Here is a 21341-nt window from a genome sequence, read left to right on the forward strand (position 1 = left end):
AAGCCAGCAGCCAGTGGGTCGAGTCCCTCTTGTGCTTTGAATATCTCCTGCCTCTTTTTCCATTGCATCTCTGAATCCTACTGGGAGAGGTTCTCTGCTTTTAAAGGCTCATATTAGGTTGGGCCCACCCACATTATCCCACCTCAAATTCTGTAGCCTTAATCACATCTGCAAAGTCCTTTCTGCCATGTAAGGTAATGTGTTCATTTTCCAGGGATTAGGACAGAGGCATTTTAGGGGTAGGGGGACTGTGGCTCAGCCTGCCTTCTGAGATCATGAGTTTTCTGCCCCAAATCTGAAGGGAATCATGGTTCTCTAAGCAAGGAGGAATGGCAGAATGGCTGCCATAGGTATTATTATTATTGAAATAACAAAGTTGAAGGCACTGAGGTTCAGCATTTAAACAGGCAGAGCTCTATTTTTCCCCCTCACCTTTTTGTGGACGTATTAAAACTCCAGTGTAGAAGGAAGGCAGATAAACCAGAAGCCCAATATTGGCCTTTGTGTTTGTGCAGCGTTGGGGCAGAGAGACAGTAAGAATGTCAGAGCTATCCCAGCATCGCCAGTGTCAGTAATGAGCCGGGGCTGAGGAACAGCAGTTACCCCCTTTTGGGGTAACTGCAGATTTTATGATTTAATATTCATTTTATGTCTGAAAGGTACATTTTGAAAATTACTAAGTCAGAGGGTATGGACATTTAAAGTGATTTTCAACCTGGGAGGAGAGTGGGGAAAAGTGGAACACTTCCTCTAGGAATGCATTGCAGAACCTTGTGTTTGTGGAGTGTGCGTGTGTGTCCCTGTGTTTATGGGGTGCATGTGTTTGTGGCGGTCATTAGATTAATGTGGGATATAGACTATCAGTGACTTTCAGTAGGGGAGGAGTATATGTTCCCTAGCAGGGTGTCAGGTGTCATGAATTCTCAGGGGTTTATGATTTTTTTTGTTGTTGTTATATCAAAAGAGCATAGATAAACTTTTCTAACGTTTCTGAATGTTGGCAATGTGCATTTTCCTGAGGACTTTGTCGACCATAAATGTGTGTGTGTGATTCAGAGCATCATTGCCAGCACTGGGCATTTTGCTTTTAAATGTTTATTAGCCTTCCGGGAGGGTGACATTCAGCCGGCCGGTCGGCGCGACGGGCTTTCCGTCCTAGAACCATGGCCCAGTTTGTCCGTAACCTCGCGGAGAAGGCCCCGGCGCTGGTCAGCGCTGCTGTGACTTACTCGAAGCCTCGATTGGCCACATTTTGGCACTATGCCAAGGTTGAGCTGGTTCCTCCAACCCCTGCTGAGATCCCTACAGCTATTCAGAGCTTGAAAAAAATTATCAATAGTGCTCAAACTGGTAGCTTCAAACAGCTTACAGTTAAGGAAGCTCTACTGAATGGTTTGGTGGCCACTGAGGTGTGGATGTGGTTTTATGTTGGCAAGATCATAGGCAAGCGTGGCATCATTGGCTATAATGTTTGAAGACCAGTCTTTGCTTTATTATTTGGGTGTTCTTGGACCATGTGTGAGCAGACTGCTATTTGAATAAAATAAGACAATGTGTCAAAATCAGTGTTTTCTCTATCAAGCACTACATGGAAGGTCACAATTTCTCTTGATATTAAGTTGGGTTGTCTTTTGCTTTAATACATTAATACAGCTCTAAATGCATGTCTTTGCTTAGCCTGAAATTGGAAAGGATAGATATGAATATACCAACCTGGTACATGTATATATGAGGATAGCATTTTACTTTGAAGTCTTGAAATAAATGATATTTAAGCTTAATTTTAGAAAAGTTGGGGAAAGGCTTTGAGAAAACAAGAACTTGTTCCAGTAGGAGAAAAATAATACCATGTGCCAAACATGGAATATACTAGTTAAATCACCTAGTATAAAGAATACAATTTGGACTGTTTTTCTTTGCTAAAATCAGAGAAAGACCCCTTTGACAACAGCTGTGTCTGTAAATGTAGGGGTACTTTTTGTCAATTTGAATATAGCTTCCCCAAAAGAGACCAGCTGGGTGACATTCTGTGTGTCTTTGTAACATCTTTAACACTAGGACAGAGAATGAAAGCAATGACCTATGTTTTCAGTTTAATTTTGGTATGTTATTAACCTGTCTTTTTTTTTTAAAGACCTACCTTTACAAAAATAAAATATCCTATAGATATTTAACAGGATTATAGTTTAGTATCGTCCATGGGTCAAAATAATATATTATGTCCTGAAATAAATACAAGTGATTGGTATCAGTCTGTAAAAAAAAAAAAAAAAAATGTTTATTAAATCGAGGGTTGAAAAATGGCACCTTGCTAGTACAAATCTTTGGTTACTGGTGAGCTCTTATTGTCTCTTTGGTATGACTATTATTAATACAGTTCCTAATATTGATCCTTTATTTTTCAAAGGGAGATTCTACGGTAGTTGGAACAAGTAGGCTCCGCGACTTATATGACAAATTTGAGGAAGAGTTGGGGAGCAGGCAAGAGAAGGCCAAAGCTGCTAGACCCCCATGGGAGCCTCCCAAGACGAAGCTAGATGAAGATTTAGGTGAGTCACAAGGCACTAGACCGAGATCCTGTGCTCTTTTATTATTGCTTAATCCTGAACTTTTGGGATATGTCCTTGAGAGTCCCAGATTGAAATTTCCTCTTGCCCGTTTGGTTCTCCTAATTACAGTCAGCAAATACATAGCAGTGAAACTTTCTTCTTTCTGATCTTATTTTTCCTTAGTTACATTCAGCAGACTACATAAGAGATCTCATTTGCAAGGTGTGCTGACAGTTGTGTCTCCTGTAGAATCGTCTTTTGTCTTAATCAGAAAGGACCATTGTCCAGCCTCCCATCAAAAGCAGGAGCCTGTTCCCGTGCCTCGGGCCTCTGATTGGCAGGCATTCCCTGTGGCCATCCCCACTGCCAGGGTGCTCCTGGTTTGATGAGAAACTCCAGCTATAGCCCAGCTCTGTTTGAAGGTTTCTCTCTCTTCACAAAGTTTTCATAACTTTCTTATATGGTGATGTCTTGTCTGTTCGCAGACAAGACATTCAGCATGCCTTTTCCTGCGTGTTCTCTGGCTCTCATCTGTCTACTTTCATTATGTCTCCCTCGCTGAGAGGCAGTGTCCATGGTGGGGAAGAGCACTGACTGCACCAGCTGACCTGGGTTTGAATCCTTGCTCCACTACTTGAAAAGTGCGATCTCGGGCAAGTGATTTAATCTCTCTGTGCCTTACTTTTCTCATCTGTAAAAGAGGGATGACAGCCTCCATCTCACACAGTACACTCGAAAATACAACCATGTACGGGTTCCTTATTACTATGCTGTACTACGTTAATCTCTTGTAGCATTAGTCAAAGTTCTAGGTCTTTTTTTTTTTTTTAAGTGTGGTAAAATACTTACAACATGTACATAAGACACATAAGATGTACTGTTTAACCATTTTTGAATGTACGGCTCAGTAGTGTTAAGTACATTCACATTGTTGTGCAAACAACCTCCAGAACTCTTTTCATCTTGCTAAACTGACACTCTATCCACATTAAGGAACAACTCCCCAGTCCTCCCTCCCCCAGCCCCTGGCAACCACCATTCTACTTTCTGTCTCCATGAATTTGACTACTCTAGGTACCTCATATAAGTAGAATCACACCATATTTGTCTTTTTGTGGCAGGCTTGTTTCATTAGCATAATTCTTGGTCTGTTTTTATCCAGTCATTTCCAAGGACTAAAATCTTCTGTTGCTACCATCGAGAGAAAAACATTTACAATCTTCAGTCTGACGTTCAGAGCCTGGCATTCATGACATTTGAGCCCTTCACTTCCAGGTTTTTCCGTGAGACCTTTGCTCCAGCCAGATTCCACCCATGCTCTTGCCTCTGTGCTTTTGCCTGCAGCACCCCATCTGTGTTCCTTTCCGCCTCATCAGCCTAACCCCACCCCGACTCCATGCCTTGGTCGCATGTACCCCTTCTAGGAAATCCTCAGTGACCTTTCCGGACCAGTGTGGATTCACGGCACCTTTCTGAATGTGAAACTTTATACTGCTACAGTGGTTTGCATTTTCTCTGGCGTTGTTCATCAAGTCTTTCTTTGTAAAAATATTTGATTCTTTGCTTCCCCCACTAGACTGTGACTTAGGATTATGGACTCTATTATTTTTCATGGGGTTGCTTAGCAGAGTTCTAGTATGGAGTAGGCACTCGAATATTTGCTGGGAGATAAACAGCTCTCCTTATATTTAGAGGTTTGGGTCATTAGAAAGTAAGTCTCCAGGTAGAACCAGCTTGCAGATTGCTTCAGCATCTCTCCATGTTTTCCCCTCACCACTATAGAGAGTTCCAGCGAATCCGAATGTGAGTCCGATGAGGACAGCACCTGTTCTAGCAGCTCAGACTCTGAAGTTTTCGACGTCATTGCAGAAATCAAACGCAAAAAGGCCCATCCTGACCGACTTCATGATGAACTTTGGTACAATGACCCAGGCCAGGTATGAAGGCTTTTATGTTCTTGCTGTGAAGGTTGCGGACATACACATCACGTTTATGACTCTAGGCTCAGAAGATGCATGTTAGCTGGCACTGAAACTGAATTTTCCTCAGGGTTGAGTGTCATTCTTCACAGCTTATTTCTTTTCAGCTTCTGAGTTCAGCTCCAAAGCATAAGCACCAGAGCAAGTGTTCCTTGAATCATGTTTGATGATGTTGGTAAAATCCTGTGTTGGGGAGCAGGATGATGGTGCTGCCACATTAAACTTTCAGTAAATGGAAGGAGATGAGTGGTGGGTTAGGGAGAGAGCACTTGTAGTTCTTTCTAAAAGCAGTTCATCTGGGGGCTTCCCTGGTGGCGCAGTGGTTGAGAGTCTGCCTGCCGATGCAGGGGACACGGGTTTGTGCCCCGGTCCGGGAGGATCCCACATGCCACAGAGCGGCTGGGCCCGTGAGCCATGGCTGCTGAGACTGTGCGTCCGGAGCCTGTGCTCCACAACGGGAGAGGCCACAACAGTGAGAGGCCCGCGTACTGCAAAAAAAAAAAAAAAAAAAAAAAAGCAGTTTATCTGTAAGTTATCTTGCAGCCATCCAGTAAACAGTGTCCCAAGTCCTGTAAGATTCCGTAATTCCTAGTTGGTAGTAGTCACAATGTCTTATAACTTCTCTTTCTTGTTAATAAGCATGTTTGAGCTAATTACATCATGGCTGGACATAATTGTTTTTATTTTTGCTTACTATTTTATTATGAACTAATACATAATACAAAATATTAATAGTATCTATAAAAGATTTGTATTTTACAAATATACAGTACATACAAAAATAGTATCTTTAATGCATATGAAGTTATCAAGCATAATAAAACATACCTCTATAAAAAGATAATTTAAAATTTATGTTTTATACATAAATTCATACCATTGTCTATTATTTTGAATGCTCTTCTCCTGGTACTTATTAGATGACAGCTATCTAACTTTTTTTTCTTGATAGAATTAATATAGTTAGAATGCCTGACAGAAGTGTACTTTCTCTGAGAACTGCTCTCTGAGAATTGAGCAGAAATGTTTGCAAATGGTCAGTGCATTTTGAAATCTTACTTTGATATATTAATCATGTGTATGATCTCTTTAAACAGCTTTAGTGAGTTATAATTCACATACCATACAATTCACACAATTAAAATGTACATTTCAGTGTTTTTATGTATATTCACAGGAATATGTGCAATCATCATCACAATCTAATTTTAGAGCATTTTTGTGTCCCCTAAGAGAACTCCTGTGTCCATCAGTCACTCCCCTTACCGTGTGGTCATATCAAGAAACCTATTCCTTGGTTTCTGTGGGTTCTTATTCCTGTCAGAGATTTACCAGGGCCTTCTGTACAGTCTCAACATTGTGTTTACTCTGTGGTTTTGCGTCCTCTGTACAGTTGAGCCTTATAAAGGGCTGATCTGCATTGGGGCCCAGACCCTGGTAAAAGGCAGGAATGTATGATGTCTATCTCACTTCTCCTAAGTGAGCACTAAGTGATTTTTCCACATTTTTCATCACAACAGGTTGTGCCCAGCATTACGAATGTGTTGTGACTTTTGAGGGAATTCCATCACATCTCTGTTTGCCAGCTTTTACTTTGGATAATATCTTAATGTGATTTTTTGTTTGTTTGTTTGTTTTAGGTAGCCACGTTATTCCTCTGCTGTACCACCTGGAGCTTTAGATTTCCCAAAAGGATAAAGAAAGTTACAGATTTTTACTTTAAATTTCTTTTCAAAGTTTAATGAGATATTTTCATTGGGCACGAGTTACAAATCCCTGGAAATCGAAAGAAATATGTGTGTGTATATAGAATATATTTGTCCCCTAATATGTGTCATATTTATAAATTATACATTTTAATTAATACAAAGAAAGTGAGAAATGGAACTCCACTTCCCCATACTCTAAACTGATGCTCTCGTGTCCTTTTTGATTCCATATTAACCATTTATATTGAATAAACTCATGAAATTGGCTTTTAAGGCCCTTTAAGATTTTGACCTCAATTCTGCGTTTTTGGTTTTCTCACTCACACATATGGTCCGTTCCATTTAGATGGGTCTCAATCTCATGTCCCTGGAGCATAACATAGGATTTCTTCCTTCTCTCTTTTCTCTCATGCTGGTGCCTCATGTAGAATAGCCACCTTCTTTTCCCGTCCTGTTCAACCCTTCACATTTTGGTTTCTTGAAGCCTGGACATTCTTCCTTTTTCTTTAAAATTACTAAGCATTTCATATGTGTGTTATTTCTCCCATGTGGTGTAAGTATTCCTAGTGCTTGCTTCAGCAGTGCATACACTAAAATTAGAATAAGTATTCCTTGACTATGTGGACCCTTAGCTATGTATCACCCTCCTTCTCCCCTTTCTACCCAAGAGGCATTCAGGATTATTCACTTATTGAATCATGTGGGTGGAATTCATGGCAGTAAAATGAATTCAGGTGAACAAACATATACAGACTCACCTGATTAGTGTTGAAAGTTTTTCTGGTTCAGGTAGGCATTTTCTTCCCTCTGCTTCAGATACCTTTAGGTCTGTCTTTGAAAACATTTAATCTGCAGGTCACCTTCAGAGCATTCTTTGTGTTCCTTCAGAATATAAAATAGGCTTTTCTTTTGTGAAAGAGTCATTTTTCCTGAAATAAAAAATAGGGGGAACATACTGGAAAGTGATAGGAGAAGATGGGGGCAAACAGGGCTCTGACATTGTTATTTTCTGCTTGGCTGCACAAATAAGTCAGGAATCCAGCGTTGTCATACCATTTCCCTTTATCAGACAATAGAGACAGTTTGCAGCTTTATTGGTTTGGGAACATCCGTTTAATCTTCTAACCGTGACAGCCTCTTCAGAGCTTCGGTACTCATGACATTAAAACCCACACAGTTTCCGAGGCATCATCGTGCATGGAGTGGATTTTCCCCCAGTAAAAACGAATTACATTCTGTTTCTGACAGATGAATGATGGCCCACTCTGCAAATGCAGCGCAAAAGCGAGACGCACGGGAATCAGGCACAGCATTTATCCCGGAGAAGAGGTAACTGGTTCAGGTTATTATATTTGTCAGTGCTGAGAAGCCAGAAGTAGACAGATGCTGTTGCTGTTCTTTTCCCCGTAAATGAAATAATACCATGGAAATAGTCTTCTCATATTCCCTAATAGTCTCTGTTACTGATAATTGGAGAAGAAACGTACTTGGGTTTTAGAGGTGGAGTGGGAATGTTATCAAGGGAACTTTGGAAGGTTCATTATTTAAAATAGGCAAAGTGAATTTGAGTTGCTTTTTTATTATTTTAAGTATCCTAAAACGGTACATATTGCAATCTTTTTTCATGTTTTTGTTATAAATGGGTGTGAATCTCCCTAGAGAAATGATCTTACTGAAGTGCTGTAAGGCACATGTCCTTTTTCCTTGGGGACGTGAGTGTACACCGTTGTGTTTGTTAGTCTTTGTCTGTTGTCCCCACTCAACTGGGGTGGCACACGGACTTGTTTTACCTGTGTCACACCCCAGTCCCTGGGCTGTCAGGAGCGCGCCAAGTGTGTCTGCCTGATGAGTTGAATACTTTTACATCATAGAGTTATATATACCTACTCCTGTTCAGTTATTTTCCTTCGTCTTTTCCCCATTATCTTTTATCTTTACAAACTATTCTCTTTAATCCCAGGATTGTCACTTTATGATTCAGCACATTATGTTTAAACATAGTTTATGTAAATCCTTCATTTCTATGTAAAACTTGTTTGAGGCCATAACACTAATCAGACTAAGGGCTAGGAGCCAATGGAGGATACTTTGAACCACTTGCCTCCCTTTGACCTCGTTTGTCTCTGGCAGTTGGCCAGTGTAGCGAGGGCCTGTGGGACAAGGTCTGCTCTCTGTGAGTGTCCATGCGTGTGCTTCAGGCTGGGGTCTCTGCAGGCAGGGCTGCAGTGGAGACATTTCACAGGAACCAGGCAAGAAGAGAGTGGGCTTGGGACTGAGCAGAGGCGGAAGTCCACCTGTGATGGGCCTTTAAAGCCGGGCTTGTCGGAATTATCTTGCATGGGGCTGGAGTGGCTGTCATATCTGCATCTCCCTCGTCCCGAGCAAGCTGCCCTAGGAAGGGCACGACTTTGGCGGAGGGAGGGGCTCTGTAGTGGAGGCTGACCTGGAAGGAGCCGACAGCGGCAGGCTGTGTGCTGACTGCTTTTCCCACAGCTGGGCAGCAGGCCCTTCCGTGAAGGGAGATTCAGGTGGGCAGTGGTGCTGGCTGAGGACTTCTGGGCAGGCAAACCCATCCTCAGAGTACATGTGGCCCTTTCACAATGGACGGGACCTATGTAGTCAGCATTCCACCAAGTGGTAGGTTGGTCTCCTCCAGGAATGGTGCCATATTGGGGGCCCAGCGTTGGTCATTGGAGGTGGCTGTCTGGACGTTCGGCAGTGGCGGTCAGCTTAGCCAGCTTAGCCTGGGGAAGTAAGGTCCATGCTGTGGGGCTCGTGTGAAGCCTCCGTCTCTGCTACTGTGGCCACTTCGTTCACGTGCCCACCCTGTCTACCCTAGGTGGCTAATGACCGAGGCTGGCCGGCATCATCTGGCCATGCCATTTTGTCAGCTAGATGGTTTAGAACCTCTTCCACAGTGGGTGCTCTCCCGTGAACATCCACATGTGATGGAGAGATCATCGTTCTCTCCTGTTTGTCTACCTACAAGTCTCTCCCCCAAGACGTTCTTATCCCTGATCTTCCCATCTTTTTCCTTCTAGGCCTCTGACAGCTGGCATGGCCACTTGCTTCTGCCATGAGTCCATCTATATTCTAGCCTCAGGCTACTTCTCTTTCCACACAGAGTGGATGACCAGGTACACCACCTGAAACTCTGCCCACTGGCAAGATTCTCCCTCATCGCTGTCTCTCAGAGCCATCCCTGAATGAGCCTGCAGCACGGTCCGTTTTCAGCTTGCACCCCCTTTCTGACGGACCTGTTTGCAAACCAAGCTTGGGCTTTTCCTTATGCTTTCATCCTCCCGTCCTTAGTCATCAGCTGAGGGAGGGGAGCTGATGCAACGGTGGTGGGCTTGTTCGTGCCCTCTGCTCCTGCGTGTGCTTGGTTCTGGATGTAGGCCCCCTCCACCTTACCATGGGTTGTTGCTGGTCCCACCCAAAGTTATGCCAGGGTGGGACTGGCAGAACCCAGCTTACGATGGGCAGTTCCAGCCACATGTCTGTTTGCTGTCCCTTGGCCATGCCTTCCAGATCTACCAGGGCCCAGCAGCACACCAGGAATTGCTTTTCAAAGGCATATAATTCTTCACTATAGATGGCATGGCTTGGCTCCAGAACCCCAGAGACCAGCATTGTGATTCTCCCAGTGTGGCCACAAACTCTTCTCGGCATCTTTTCCCACCAACAGTGTGGGATTTGCCGAATTGTATGGCCCCTGCAGCATGGCTGCTTGCACTGCGGTTTGGAACTGCTGAGGCCTTTCTCACTTGAGTCACGCTTACAGCTGGCAGCCTTTTGTGCCACTTTATAAATGGGCTGCAGTAATATTCCTAGCTAAGGACTCCACTGCCTCCTGAGCCCAGGGAGGCCCACCTAGTGTGCTGCTTCCTTCTTCATTGTAGGAGGTGGACGAGGCAATAATTTTGTCTTTTACTTTGGATGGATGTCTTGGAACTCCCCAGAATGCTCCCCTAAAATGGTGCGGCTGGGGTAGACCCTGAATCTTCGCAGGGTTTCTCTCTCACCCTTTGGAGCATATCCATTTTACTAGGGCTCTTAGTTTGCTCAACGTAATAATGTCAAAGATGCGGTGGAGCAATATAACATTCTACAGTATTCCAGAAAGTCAGGGGCACCTTGGACTGTATTATGACAGTGAGTGGGAGAGTGAACCCGGTGGCAAACCCATAAATGTTGTCTGTTCCACGTAAATGTGAACCAGTTCTGATCAGAACCGGTCCTCATCCTGATTGGTATAGAAAAGGATACATTCAGCAGATCAGTTGCCACGTACTTTGTACCTGAGGTCAGATTAATCTGCTGTAACTACACTACAACACCTGGCACAGCAGGTGCAATTAGAGCTACTTGGTTGAGCTTGTGGTGGTATATAGTCATCCGCCAGGATCCATTTGGTTTCTTTAGGGCCCAGACTGGTGAATTAAACAGAGATGTGATAGGGGCAGTCATCCCTGTGTCATTTGGATCCTTAAGGGTGGCACCAATCTCCACCATTCCCCCAGAGTCATACTGTATTTGAGGTCCGGGTTGGGTGGCTTCTGCTTGACCTTTCCCATCACGATGGCTCTTACTCCACAGATCAAGGACCCAGTGTGAGGTGGCGCCATCTGCCAATTTTGTCAATTCCAGTGGTACACTTGGGAACCAGGGAAATGACCACTGGGTGGATCTGTGGACTCAGTGGACCTACTGTAAGCCAGACCTTGACCAAGATTTTGTTTACTACCTTGGCCTCATCTCCCCAACTCTGACAGGGATACCAGGATGATACGTCCAGTCTCTGAGTATCAATTGATTCTGATGCTGGGTCTAACACTCCTTGAACTGTCTGGCTTCTTCCTTCCCTGGTGTACAGTTATCTGAGCAAAATGGCCGTAGGCCCCTTGGGGGAAGGACAGGGTCATCATGACCCTTTTTGCTGGTGATAATGTTGCAGGGCCCGTCCTCCTGCCTTCTGGCCACCTCTTCAGGCAGTGGATTTCAGTCCAGTAGGTTGTCAGGCCTGGAGCCGGGCAAGGGATCATGAGTGTTTGCTGGAGCAGCCTACCTTCAGCCTCTTGGTTATCCAGTCTTGATCACTTCCGTTAGTACAAACTAAGGTAGTACTCTTATCAGCTACCCATTTTTTTTGTACCTAAGGACACTGTGTTGTGAAAACCACTTCCATGACTCTTTGTGGGTTATATCCCCTTGGCTGCCACTTCCGTCTTGCAATAATGATAATTGTGTGACCTGGCTTCTTATAATGAGCCCCGTCATCTGGCCTCTCTTGTTTCAGAGTCCTGTCATCCCTGCTGCTGTAACCGCCTCTCTTACAATCAGCCCTGGCCTGCAGAGGAGGCCACACCGATCGTCCTAGTGATGCTGGTGCCCCTTCACGAGCACATTCCTTTTGGCCTTGGTCAATGGCGTGTCCTCTGGGCCTTCCCATGGAATATGATTATCTGATAATATTTTTCAGTCATAGATACTATGTCCATCCCAGCGTACCCATTTCCTTGAATCTCTGAATTCCTTCCTCCTCTGTCGGTCACTGCAGTTTTGGTATTTTCACTTTACTCAGCAAGGGCCATCGCTTTTTCATGCTTTTAGGAGATGTCTTAGTAGGGAGTTCTCAGCATCTCCTGACATCCTTGAATCCTGAATGCTCCCAAGTCAGTAAACTCTTCCCTAATTAGCTGTATGTTCTGTTCCTTTTGATCGAGCACTCCCAGCATCTGGTCGTGTGTGGACTCCTGCTGCCGGCACGTGCTGGTGCCAGCTGGTTCTTACAGTTCCTTTGGGATGTTATGTCTCCTCTCAGCACCTTCCCAGCTGTAAAATGTGAAACCAGTTATGCTGTGAAATGACCCTAATTACGGGTCTGTTGTGAGGTCGGGTGCCGGGAGAGTGAGGACAATGTTGCCTTCAGGGGCTTTTGTTGTCTTCAGACAGGTGAGTGCTTGCTCTTAATAGACAAGGATGGGCCACCTCTGAAGAGGCAGAAGGGTTAGAGGCGTCTGAGGAGTCAGAACCTGTATGTCTCATCCCGGGTTTTCATATCCCTGACCTTGGCATAACAGACCTGCCTTGGTTGACTGTTAATTAGCCTTTAAGGTCCACCCACTCGGACAGGTAAGCCCTGGGCTTGGTCCTGGCGCTCTCTGACCTCTCACTGCAGGTGGTAAGAGCCTCTTTGTGTGCAATAGCAGGCTTTCACATCTGGCTTCTAGCTGCCTTTCCTTCTCCTCTGCTGGTGCATTTCTGTAGAGCAGTGGTTCTCTTAAGTGCAGCTCTCCAACTAGTATCAGCATCACCTGGGGCCTTGTTAGAAACGCAGATTCTCAGCCTGCCTCAGCTGCTGACTTAGAAACTTCTGGGCGTGGGGGAGCAAGCAATCTGAGATCACACTAAAGTTTGAAGAGCATGGTAAGGCATCAGTGGTGCTCGGCAGTAGCCGCCCATCCCATTATCCCTACAGCTACCGGTCTCTCATAGTTTTAAACACCTGGTGCATTGCACCTGCTTCCACTGGTACAGTCTCCCAATTCAGCATCTTTGAAAGTTTCAATTGGCGTGTTATCTGGTGCCAGGGGCTGTGTGCTCCACCAGCCACCATGATGGGTTCCTTTCTGCCAGTTGGATGGTAAGTGATTCAGCTCCAAAACCCTATCTCATCTCCTGCTTTCTTGGATCACTTCTGGTGCCAACTGTCACACGTTGGATTCCCCAAAAGCAGATGCTAAGATGAAGTTTGGGGTGCATGTTTCTTAGGGATCTTCACCTGTGAGAGGAAGAGGATATTAGCAGCATTGGATAGACGGATTAGTCTAACTATGAGTCAGCTCCAGCAAAGCCCCTGTCAACCTGGTGCTGACCCAAGGAATGAGTATTGCCCATTCAAGTCGGGCTGGGGGGCTGGGCCTTGGTACCTCTGCCTCGCTCAGTACACGCCTGACGTCAGGTGAGGGGCCTCTGCAGTTGACACATCCTGAAGGAGCCGACAACTGGAGACTGCTGTCCATGCTCTTCACAGTAGGCAGCAAGTCCTTCCTTGAAAGATGGTCTGGGTCACCCATCGTTGTGTCTGTCACAGCGTACCCAGTGATTCCACTGATGCTTCTGTTGCTCGCTGTTTTCCTTTTCCCGTCTCAAGCTCTCTGCGTATTCTGTCCACCACCTCTTGTGCTTCCTGCATTTCTGGTTCCCTCTATTTTTATTCAGCATATTTAACCCTTTCACTTTTTTCCCCTTCCTATTATAACCTACTGCTGTTACTTCTGAGATTATTTTTCTTGCTTTCTGGGGTTTTTTGTTGTTGTTTTTTTAGTTTATTGAGAGGTTAGCCAAAGGTCAATTATTATGTTATTTTAAATGAAAGGAAAATAGTCATGGAAATTCAGATCTAGAGAGATCTATATGTTGTATTGTACATGAGTTGGTGGGTTGAATGCCAGTAACCAGCAGCCCATTTTTATCTATCTGGTAATGGTAAAGTGAATACTGTCCTTCCCTTCCAGTTTGTGAAGGAACACACATACAACCTCTTTTGTCAGATGCGAATCTAGAAAATACAGTCTATTTTTAAATAACAGTATTTTGCTGCTTTACTCTTAAACTCATTTTTATTTTTCCCCTCAGGCCATCAAGCCCTGTCGTCCTATGACCAACAATGCTGGCAGACTTTTCCACTATCGAATTACAGTCTCACCTCCTACAAACTTTTTAGTGAGTTCCTAACAAAATCAGGTTTCATTTGTTTAAAAATGTAGTAAATAGGTTCTATGTGTGTACATAGGTTAAAATGTGAATTGGTTAAATATGGATTCAGTTCTTAAATGTTCTTTCTTTTAAAAACATTTTATTTTTATGCCAATAAAATTGACCTTTATCATAATGACTTTTATTTTTGGCTTCCTCTCATTATACTACTTTCTGTATCTTTTTTCATTTATATTGTTGGTACCACATAATAGCCAGTGAATTATGGAGAGCTTGTTCATTGGAGCTATGGAGTTGGAAGAATGCAGAGAAAGCTTGTGCATCTCTTAAAAATCAGCTAATAGCTTATGTATTATCTATATATTATGACCATAAGTATTGCATATATGACAGTGATAATAATACCTAATGTTTGTTGACTATGGTACTAGGCACCATTCTAAGTATTTGACATGTATTAAGTTATTTCACACAAAAAAATCGATGAAGTAGGTATTATTATCCTCACTATGCAGGTGGGGCAGTCGTCCATGTTTTACAGATAAGGTTAAGCCGCTTGCTCTAGATTATTCAGGCAATAAGTGGCACAGTGAGGACTTGAGCCTGGGCAGACTGACTTCACGGTGCATGGCTGTATGCCATTCCACTGTGCCATACTGCCTTTTCACAGTACAAAATTAATTAATTCTGGTTACTTTTTTAATTAAGAGATTTCAGTTTTAAAATTAGATTATTAATATTTTAACAACTTTATTGACATATAATTAATATACCATAAAACTCACCCATTTAAAGTATATATTTCATGATATTTAGTCTTTTCACAGAATTGTGAAACCATCACCTCAATGTAATTTTAGAACATTCTCATCATCTCCCAAAGAAACCCTGTACTTATTAGCAGTCAATTCTTTCCCACCCCACAGCCTTCAGAAACTACTAAGGTACTCTCTGTCTTTATCATTTGCCTATTCTAGATATTTCATATGAATGGAATCATAGAATATGTGATCTTTTGGCTTCTTCCACTTACCATAATGTTTTCAAGATTAATCCATGTTGTAGTATGTAACTTCATTCCTTTTTACGGCCAAGTAATATTCCACTGTATGGACATACTGTATTTTATTTATCCATTCATCAGTTGATGAACATTTGTGTGGTATCCACTTTGGGGCTATTATAATAATGCTGCTGTGAATGTTTGTGTACAAGTTTTTGTGTGGATGTATGTTTTCCTTTCCCTTGAGTATAAATGTAGGACTAGAGTTGCTGGGTTGTATGGTAACTATATGTTTAATATTTGGAGGAACTACCAAACTGTCTTCCCAAGTGGCTGTACCATTATCATTTCACTAGAAGTTCTTTCATAATATTTAATTTAGACCAGCTTTGTTGAGTTATTCAAATGGGAAGTAACAGTAATATTGGAAAAACAAATAATACGCATTTGGATATCCTTTATCCCCCCCCCACCCAAGTTCTTCGTGTGTGTGTGTGTGTGTGTGTGTGTGTGTGTGTGTGTGTGTGTATAAATGTTTAGAAGAATAGTGTTCAATACCTATGTAAAAAAACATGTCTTTTAGGTTTCCAATCTTGATAATTTGTTCCATGTTTAGCATTTAGGATTAAAAATGGTGGGCTATAAGAATGGCATAAAGAAGAGAATTTCTTATGCTTAGGTCAACATTTGTATATTTTAATTAGATTCAATTTGCAGGTAATTAAGATCTTTGACATTATGCAGGAATTGATTTGTTACAGGGTTTAATGGGTTGGCTTCTCCTTGGAGGGCCTGGGAATGGAGCTGTGAGGGGATGAGCCTCCGGCACCTTGAGTCTTTTCAGAGCCTTCCAGGCTGTTGCTAGTTTTGACTGTTGTGATGCTGAGTCTTCTCCACTTGCTTTGATTCAACTGTGCCATTATGTTGTTCTTGTTAGAGCTTCTGTTAGTTCAGAAATATAGCTTAGTAAGAACAGGACTGGTAGTATTGTGGGATTAAATAAAACAAGTTCCTAGAAAATGAAGCCATGTAGCTAGCCTTGTTTTTCTTTATGGCACCCATAATAAACATTCTTGATTGTCTAGTATATAAATATTACTGAATCTAGAGAGTTCCACCAAGCAGGAGAATTCTAGCTAGAATTAATCCTCTGTGTAAAGTTTCTCCCTGGTGTTTGGGAAAACGTTAACAGAAGTCCATACATTTCACCTATTGGTTGCTTTGTGTGTCCTGATGGGCTTCTGCACATGCAAATCATGTCATTTTTTCATACTTTGTGTTTCTGTTTGCTTTCAGACTGACAGGCCAACTGTTATCGAATATGATGATCATGAGTATATCTTTGAAGGATTTTCTATGTTTGCACACGCCCCCCTGACCAATGTAAGTATATGCTGATCAGCTGGCTTTCTCCTTCCCTGAGCCCCCTTCCTTCCCTTCACTCTTTCTTTCTAAAAGTCAAAGGAAATTTCTTTTAATCTGACTTCTAAGTAACAATTACTTTGCACCCCTCTACCTGAGCTGCAGGAAGTCAGCGGCAGTGTGTGTCAGGTGGCAATGTGACATCTGTGCTAATGAGTCACAGGTTTGGTCCACATTAAATGGTGTAAGTAAACATGTGTCAGAGTAACATTTTGAGAGTGTGAAAGATTGAAAAAGAAGGATAAACTGTGGAGTAATGTGTCAAAGCTATTTTGGGTTTGGTGTCCTTCAAAAGAAAGTTGGAAAGTTTTAAGGAGAAGCTATTATTTAGTCTCTGAGCAATAGGTAAAGAAATAGAGCTTGTTCAGGACATCTGGAGCCTGAATTAACTTCATACATTTTTGTGCTTTTGAATCCCAGAAATATGTCTTCTTTAAGACACTCTGACATACAGATCCATGATATTATATAGGTATTGGTAATCGATTTGTTGGTAATCGGTTCAAATGGAAGTTCTGTATTTGTAAGTCAAAATCTTTCTGTCTCAAAGCTGGCAGTCATGGGAATTGTCTTACTTATTCTGTGTTCCAGTTGGACGTAGAGTGGAATTCACTGGCGGCTCAGGAAGGGAGTGTAGACGTATACTTGAGCCAGTCTAGATGCTGCTATAGAACTTACTGAATTACAGCTATGGTGTATGTACATCAAAGTAGAATGTTCTTTAATCCTTTCTGGTTTGGTTAAAAGAAATTACATCTGCAGTTTGAGAAGTTATTTTAGTACTGTTTACTTAAACTGTGAAATTCTGTTCCATTGGAGAGTAAAGAAAAAATCTTTGCCTAATCTTGCTCCTTTCGATTATTATTTTTTATTAGCAGACATGATTCTATAGTAGTGATACTAATTTAAAACAGATTGTTTTCTTAATGAGATTTTCTTTATGCTACAGTATATTTTATCCTAGAGAATCTTTTTTTTGAGAAGATGATTACACTGTAAATGTAAAAATAAAATCATTTGATAATACACATCACATCTATCTCTAGAGTGGACCATAATATAAAAAGGACTTCTTTTTTTGTTGAGGTATAATTCACACATAATGTTATTAGTTTCAGGTGTACAACATAATAATTTGATATTTGTATATATTGTGAAATGATCACCACGATAAGTCTAATTAACATCCATCATCATACATACTTACAAAGTTTTAAATTGGACTACTCTTTTTTTTTAAATTGAAGTATAGTTGATTTACAGTGTTGTGTTAATTTCTGCTGTACAGCAAAGTGACTCAGTTATATGCTGTAATCATTCTTTTTTTATATTCTTTTCCATTATGGTTTATCCCAGAAGATTAGATATAGTTCCCTGTGCTATACAGTAGGACCTTGTTGTTTATCCATTCTATATGTAATAGTTTGCATCTACTAACCCCAAACTCCCAGTCCATCCCTCTCCCTCCCCCCTCCCCCTTGTCAACCACAAGTCTGCTCTCCATGTCTGTGAATCTGTTTCTATATTGTAGATAGGTTCATTTATGCCACATTTTAGATTCCACATATAAGTGATATCATATGGTATTTGTCTTTCTCTTTCTGACTTACTTCACTTAGTATGATAATCTCTAGTTGCATCTGTGTTGCTGCAGACAGCATTATTTCATTCTTTTTTATGACTGAGTAGCGTTACATTGTATATATGTACCATATCTTCTTTATCCATTCATCTGTCAGTGGACGTTTAGGTTGTTTGGACTATTCTTAAACAATCTTTATGAAGAGACACTGGGAAGTTTTTGAATTTTGAAGGTTTCTTATTTTATTATTTTTTAAAATGTCTCAATTAGGCACTGAAACCCTTTGTTACACCAAATCTCATAGTCTTAGAGTTGAAAAGGCCTTCAGAAGTCATCTAGTCCAACTCCCCCCTACATAATACGTTTCTCTTTTTTTTTCCTCAGCAGGCTTGCAAATACAAATAATTAGTTACCATGAAAATATTTAAAAATTATCTGTCTTATCTATTAATTCCCTACAAGTAATACAGATCTCATTTTAACTTTTAGGATCACCTTAAAGAAGGAAAGAAGTGTGACTTCAGAGAGGGTTTAAACCTTAGTGAATTCTACTTACTAGCTGTATGATTTGACATTTCAATTTTTATAAACCCTGATTTTCTCATCTGTAAAACAGATGTTATTAGTTGTGGCAGTCTTACTGGTTTTTGTAAAAAAGTAAATGAGATGACAAATGAAAAGTGTTTATCATGATGTTTAATATACAATACATATTGGCACTAATTATTTTGGATAAGATGTCAGGCAGATGTGGATTTGAGTCTTTCTTCTAATTCTTCTTTTTTTTTTTTAACTGATTCTCCATATTTATGTGACTTTGGAAGAGTGATTCTTTGAGCTTTATTAAAGTTCCTCAGCACAAGGTTTGGCACTGAGAGGCCGCTAGTGCGAAATTAATTGCAGTTGTTACTGTTGTTGTAAAAGATAGGACTGAAAAATTCCTGGCTTCAGAGTATATTTTTTATAAATATTCAAGTTCTCAAAACTTGAGAACTTAACTCTATAATGAGAAGATAAGCCCCATCATTTATGTTAGAGATGTTGATAAAATAAATCGAGTTTTAAGCTGAGTGTTGTACAGTTCATAGGAATTACATCCATCAAAGGCCTCTTGAATTTGAAATAGCCTCCCAAGAAAAAGAATTATTAAATCGCTTTACTGTTCTGATTCATTTTTTTGCTAGAGAGAGCTCATCAGCAAGAAGGGCATGCAAATGATGGTAATGTTAGAATCTCAATACAGTCTAGTACCAACAAGTTCTCTTAAGGTCTTCTTGAATTGAAGTGGATTGAAAGCCTTGTTGGCTAAGTATAGAGCATTGTGGGAAAATTTTGTCCTTTTATGTAGTACATTTGCTGTTACTTATAATACCTGATGTTATTAGGGACTTTGACAACATAACTAAAATTACCTAGATATATGTATTACATGCATAATATTTTATCCCGTCCTCAAAAGCACAAGGCAGCACCATGATCATTTCCCTGCTGCTTTCCATTTCCAGTGGACTCGCTGCCCTGGATTTAGTCTTTCAGTTCCTGGAAGTAGTAGAGTTAGAATGTAGAAGTTTAGGGAGGGTTTTTTCGTTGATTTCTGGGAGGATGAGATAAGAGTTAGTGTCAAATCAGCATTCAAACGTGTTTTAAGAAATGGTAGTGGGCATTTATATTATTTGATTGGCCAACTGAGTTCTCAATCCACTGAGTTCCCAATATGTAGGAAAATGACAAGTCTCTTTGAGTCTTAGAGAGAGATGAAAGTTCGCATAGAAAAGGAGATTCTGCCTTTCCAAATTTGTGTGTCTGAGAAGGGCTCTAGTGGTACAGGTAAGAGCCCCAAAGAAAATACAGTGTGTATAAGAAAAGAGGTCAAAGAAGGAATCCCCCAAAAGTGATTTTAGTTGAAATAATGTGGGGAAAGGACTGAATTTGCATAAATCATCCAGCAGAGTTGCTGTTGCACATGGTAAAAGGAGTAAAGTTTATACTTTTGCTCTTTTTCTTGCCTCTGGACTATTCCCAAGGGCTCTGGTCCTTTTCTCTCCTGGATACACTCCCCTAGTAATGCAATGTCACGCACAGTTTTTCCTCCCATGCATGTTCTGACATTGATATTTATAGCTGTGACGTATGGCTCTGTGCTCCACACTCACATTTCAGATTGCCTGTTGGACATACCTACCTTGATGTTCCCTCAGGTACGTCACCCTTAACCTGTGCGAAACTGAACTCATCATCTTCTCTGCGTACTGAGTTTGAGGAACTCAGGGGACACCCTATGAAATTCTTTGTATTAATGCCATCGTGAGCTATCTGGTCCCTTAGGCCAGAAACCTAGAAATTATCCTCTATTCTTTCTCCTCTTTCACTTCCACATCAGAACAGTCACTGTATATTTCAGTCACATCTCCTGTGTTTAAATTCTTCTCCCTCCTTTTTGATCTTTTGTTCATTTGGCTTCTGAACTGTTTGTTAGACTCCATTCTGGTCTTCTGGTCTCTTGCCTTGTTCCCCTACAAGCCATTCCCACCCTGTTTACATAGCATCCCATCCATGTAAACTGTGATAGTCTCTCACTTAAAGTACTTGAATGACTTCTTGTTGCCATAAAGATAGCTCTGAATCCTTAACATGGTTTTTAAGATCTGCATAATATAGTTCATACTTTCCTTTCTAGAATTTTCTTACATCTCTGTCTCCATGCATTTCACTTCTGAAGAGCTAAATGACCTGCCCTTCTCCCAGCTCCCTTTTCTCTGTCTTGCTAGAAACTAAACACCTGTTCTTCCCCAGTTAATTTTCGGGATGACCTGGAAAATCCCTTCCCATCTTTGAAGACTCAACTCAAATGTTACCTCCTCTTTGGTTCTTTTGTACTTTATACTATTTTGTTTGCTTATTTGTTTTTTAAATGCACTTATAAGTTACACTGTATCATATTCTGTTTATGCTTGTTTACATGCCTTTTTTTCTCTTCTAGATCCCTACCTTTTTATTTTTTACACCTTTATTGGAGTATAATTGCTTTACAATGTTGTGTTAGTTTCCACTGTACAACAAAGTGAATCAGCTATATGCATACATATATCCCCATATCTCTTCCCTCTTGAGCCTCCCTCCCACCCTCCCTATCCCACCCCTCTAGGTGGTCACAAAGCACCGAGCTGATCTCCCTGTGCTATGCGGCTGCTTCCCACTAGCTATCTATTTTACATTTGGTAGTGTATATATGTCCATGCCACTCTCCCACTTTGTCCCAGCTTACCCCTCCCCCTCCCTGTGTCCTCAAGTCCATTCTCTACATCTGTGTCTTTATTCCTGCCCTGCCACTAGGTTCACCAGTACCATTTAAAAATTTTTTTTTATTTTAAATTT

The 21341-nt window shown here is 41.4% G+C and overlaps 1 protein-coding gene across 5 annotated transcripts in view; it reads left to right on the plus strand.

Moving 5' to 3' along the window:
• The window catches only part of DROSHA (drosha ribonuclease III), a 130691-nt gene that overhangs the window by 16468 nt on the left and 92882 nt on the right, over positions 1-21341 (plus strand). For all 5 annotated transcript variants that reach the window (XM_060009637.1, XM_060009638.1, XM_060009639.1 and 2 more), the window contains 5 exons: positions 2408-2549; positions 4332-4486; positions 7486-7566; positions 13879-13965; positions 16259-16345. In XM_060009637.1, the coding sequence (XP_059865620.1) occupies positions 2408-2549; positions 4332-4486; positions 7486-7566; positions 13879-13965; positions 16259-16345 (552 nt within the window). The remainder of the gene's footprint in view (positions 1-2407; positions 2550-4331; positions 4487-7485; positions 7567-13878; positions 13966-16258; positions 16346-21341) is intronic.

The sequence above is a fragment of the Delphinus delphis genome, chromosome 3 (genome assembly GCF_949987515.2).
Source record: "Delphinus delphis chromosome 3, mDelDel1.2, whole genome shotgun sequence".
NCBI classification, from domain to species: domain Eukaryota; kingdom Metazoa; phylum Chordata; class Mammalia; order Artiodactyla; family Delphinidae; genus Delphinus; species Delphinus delphis.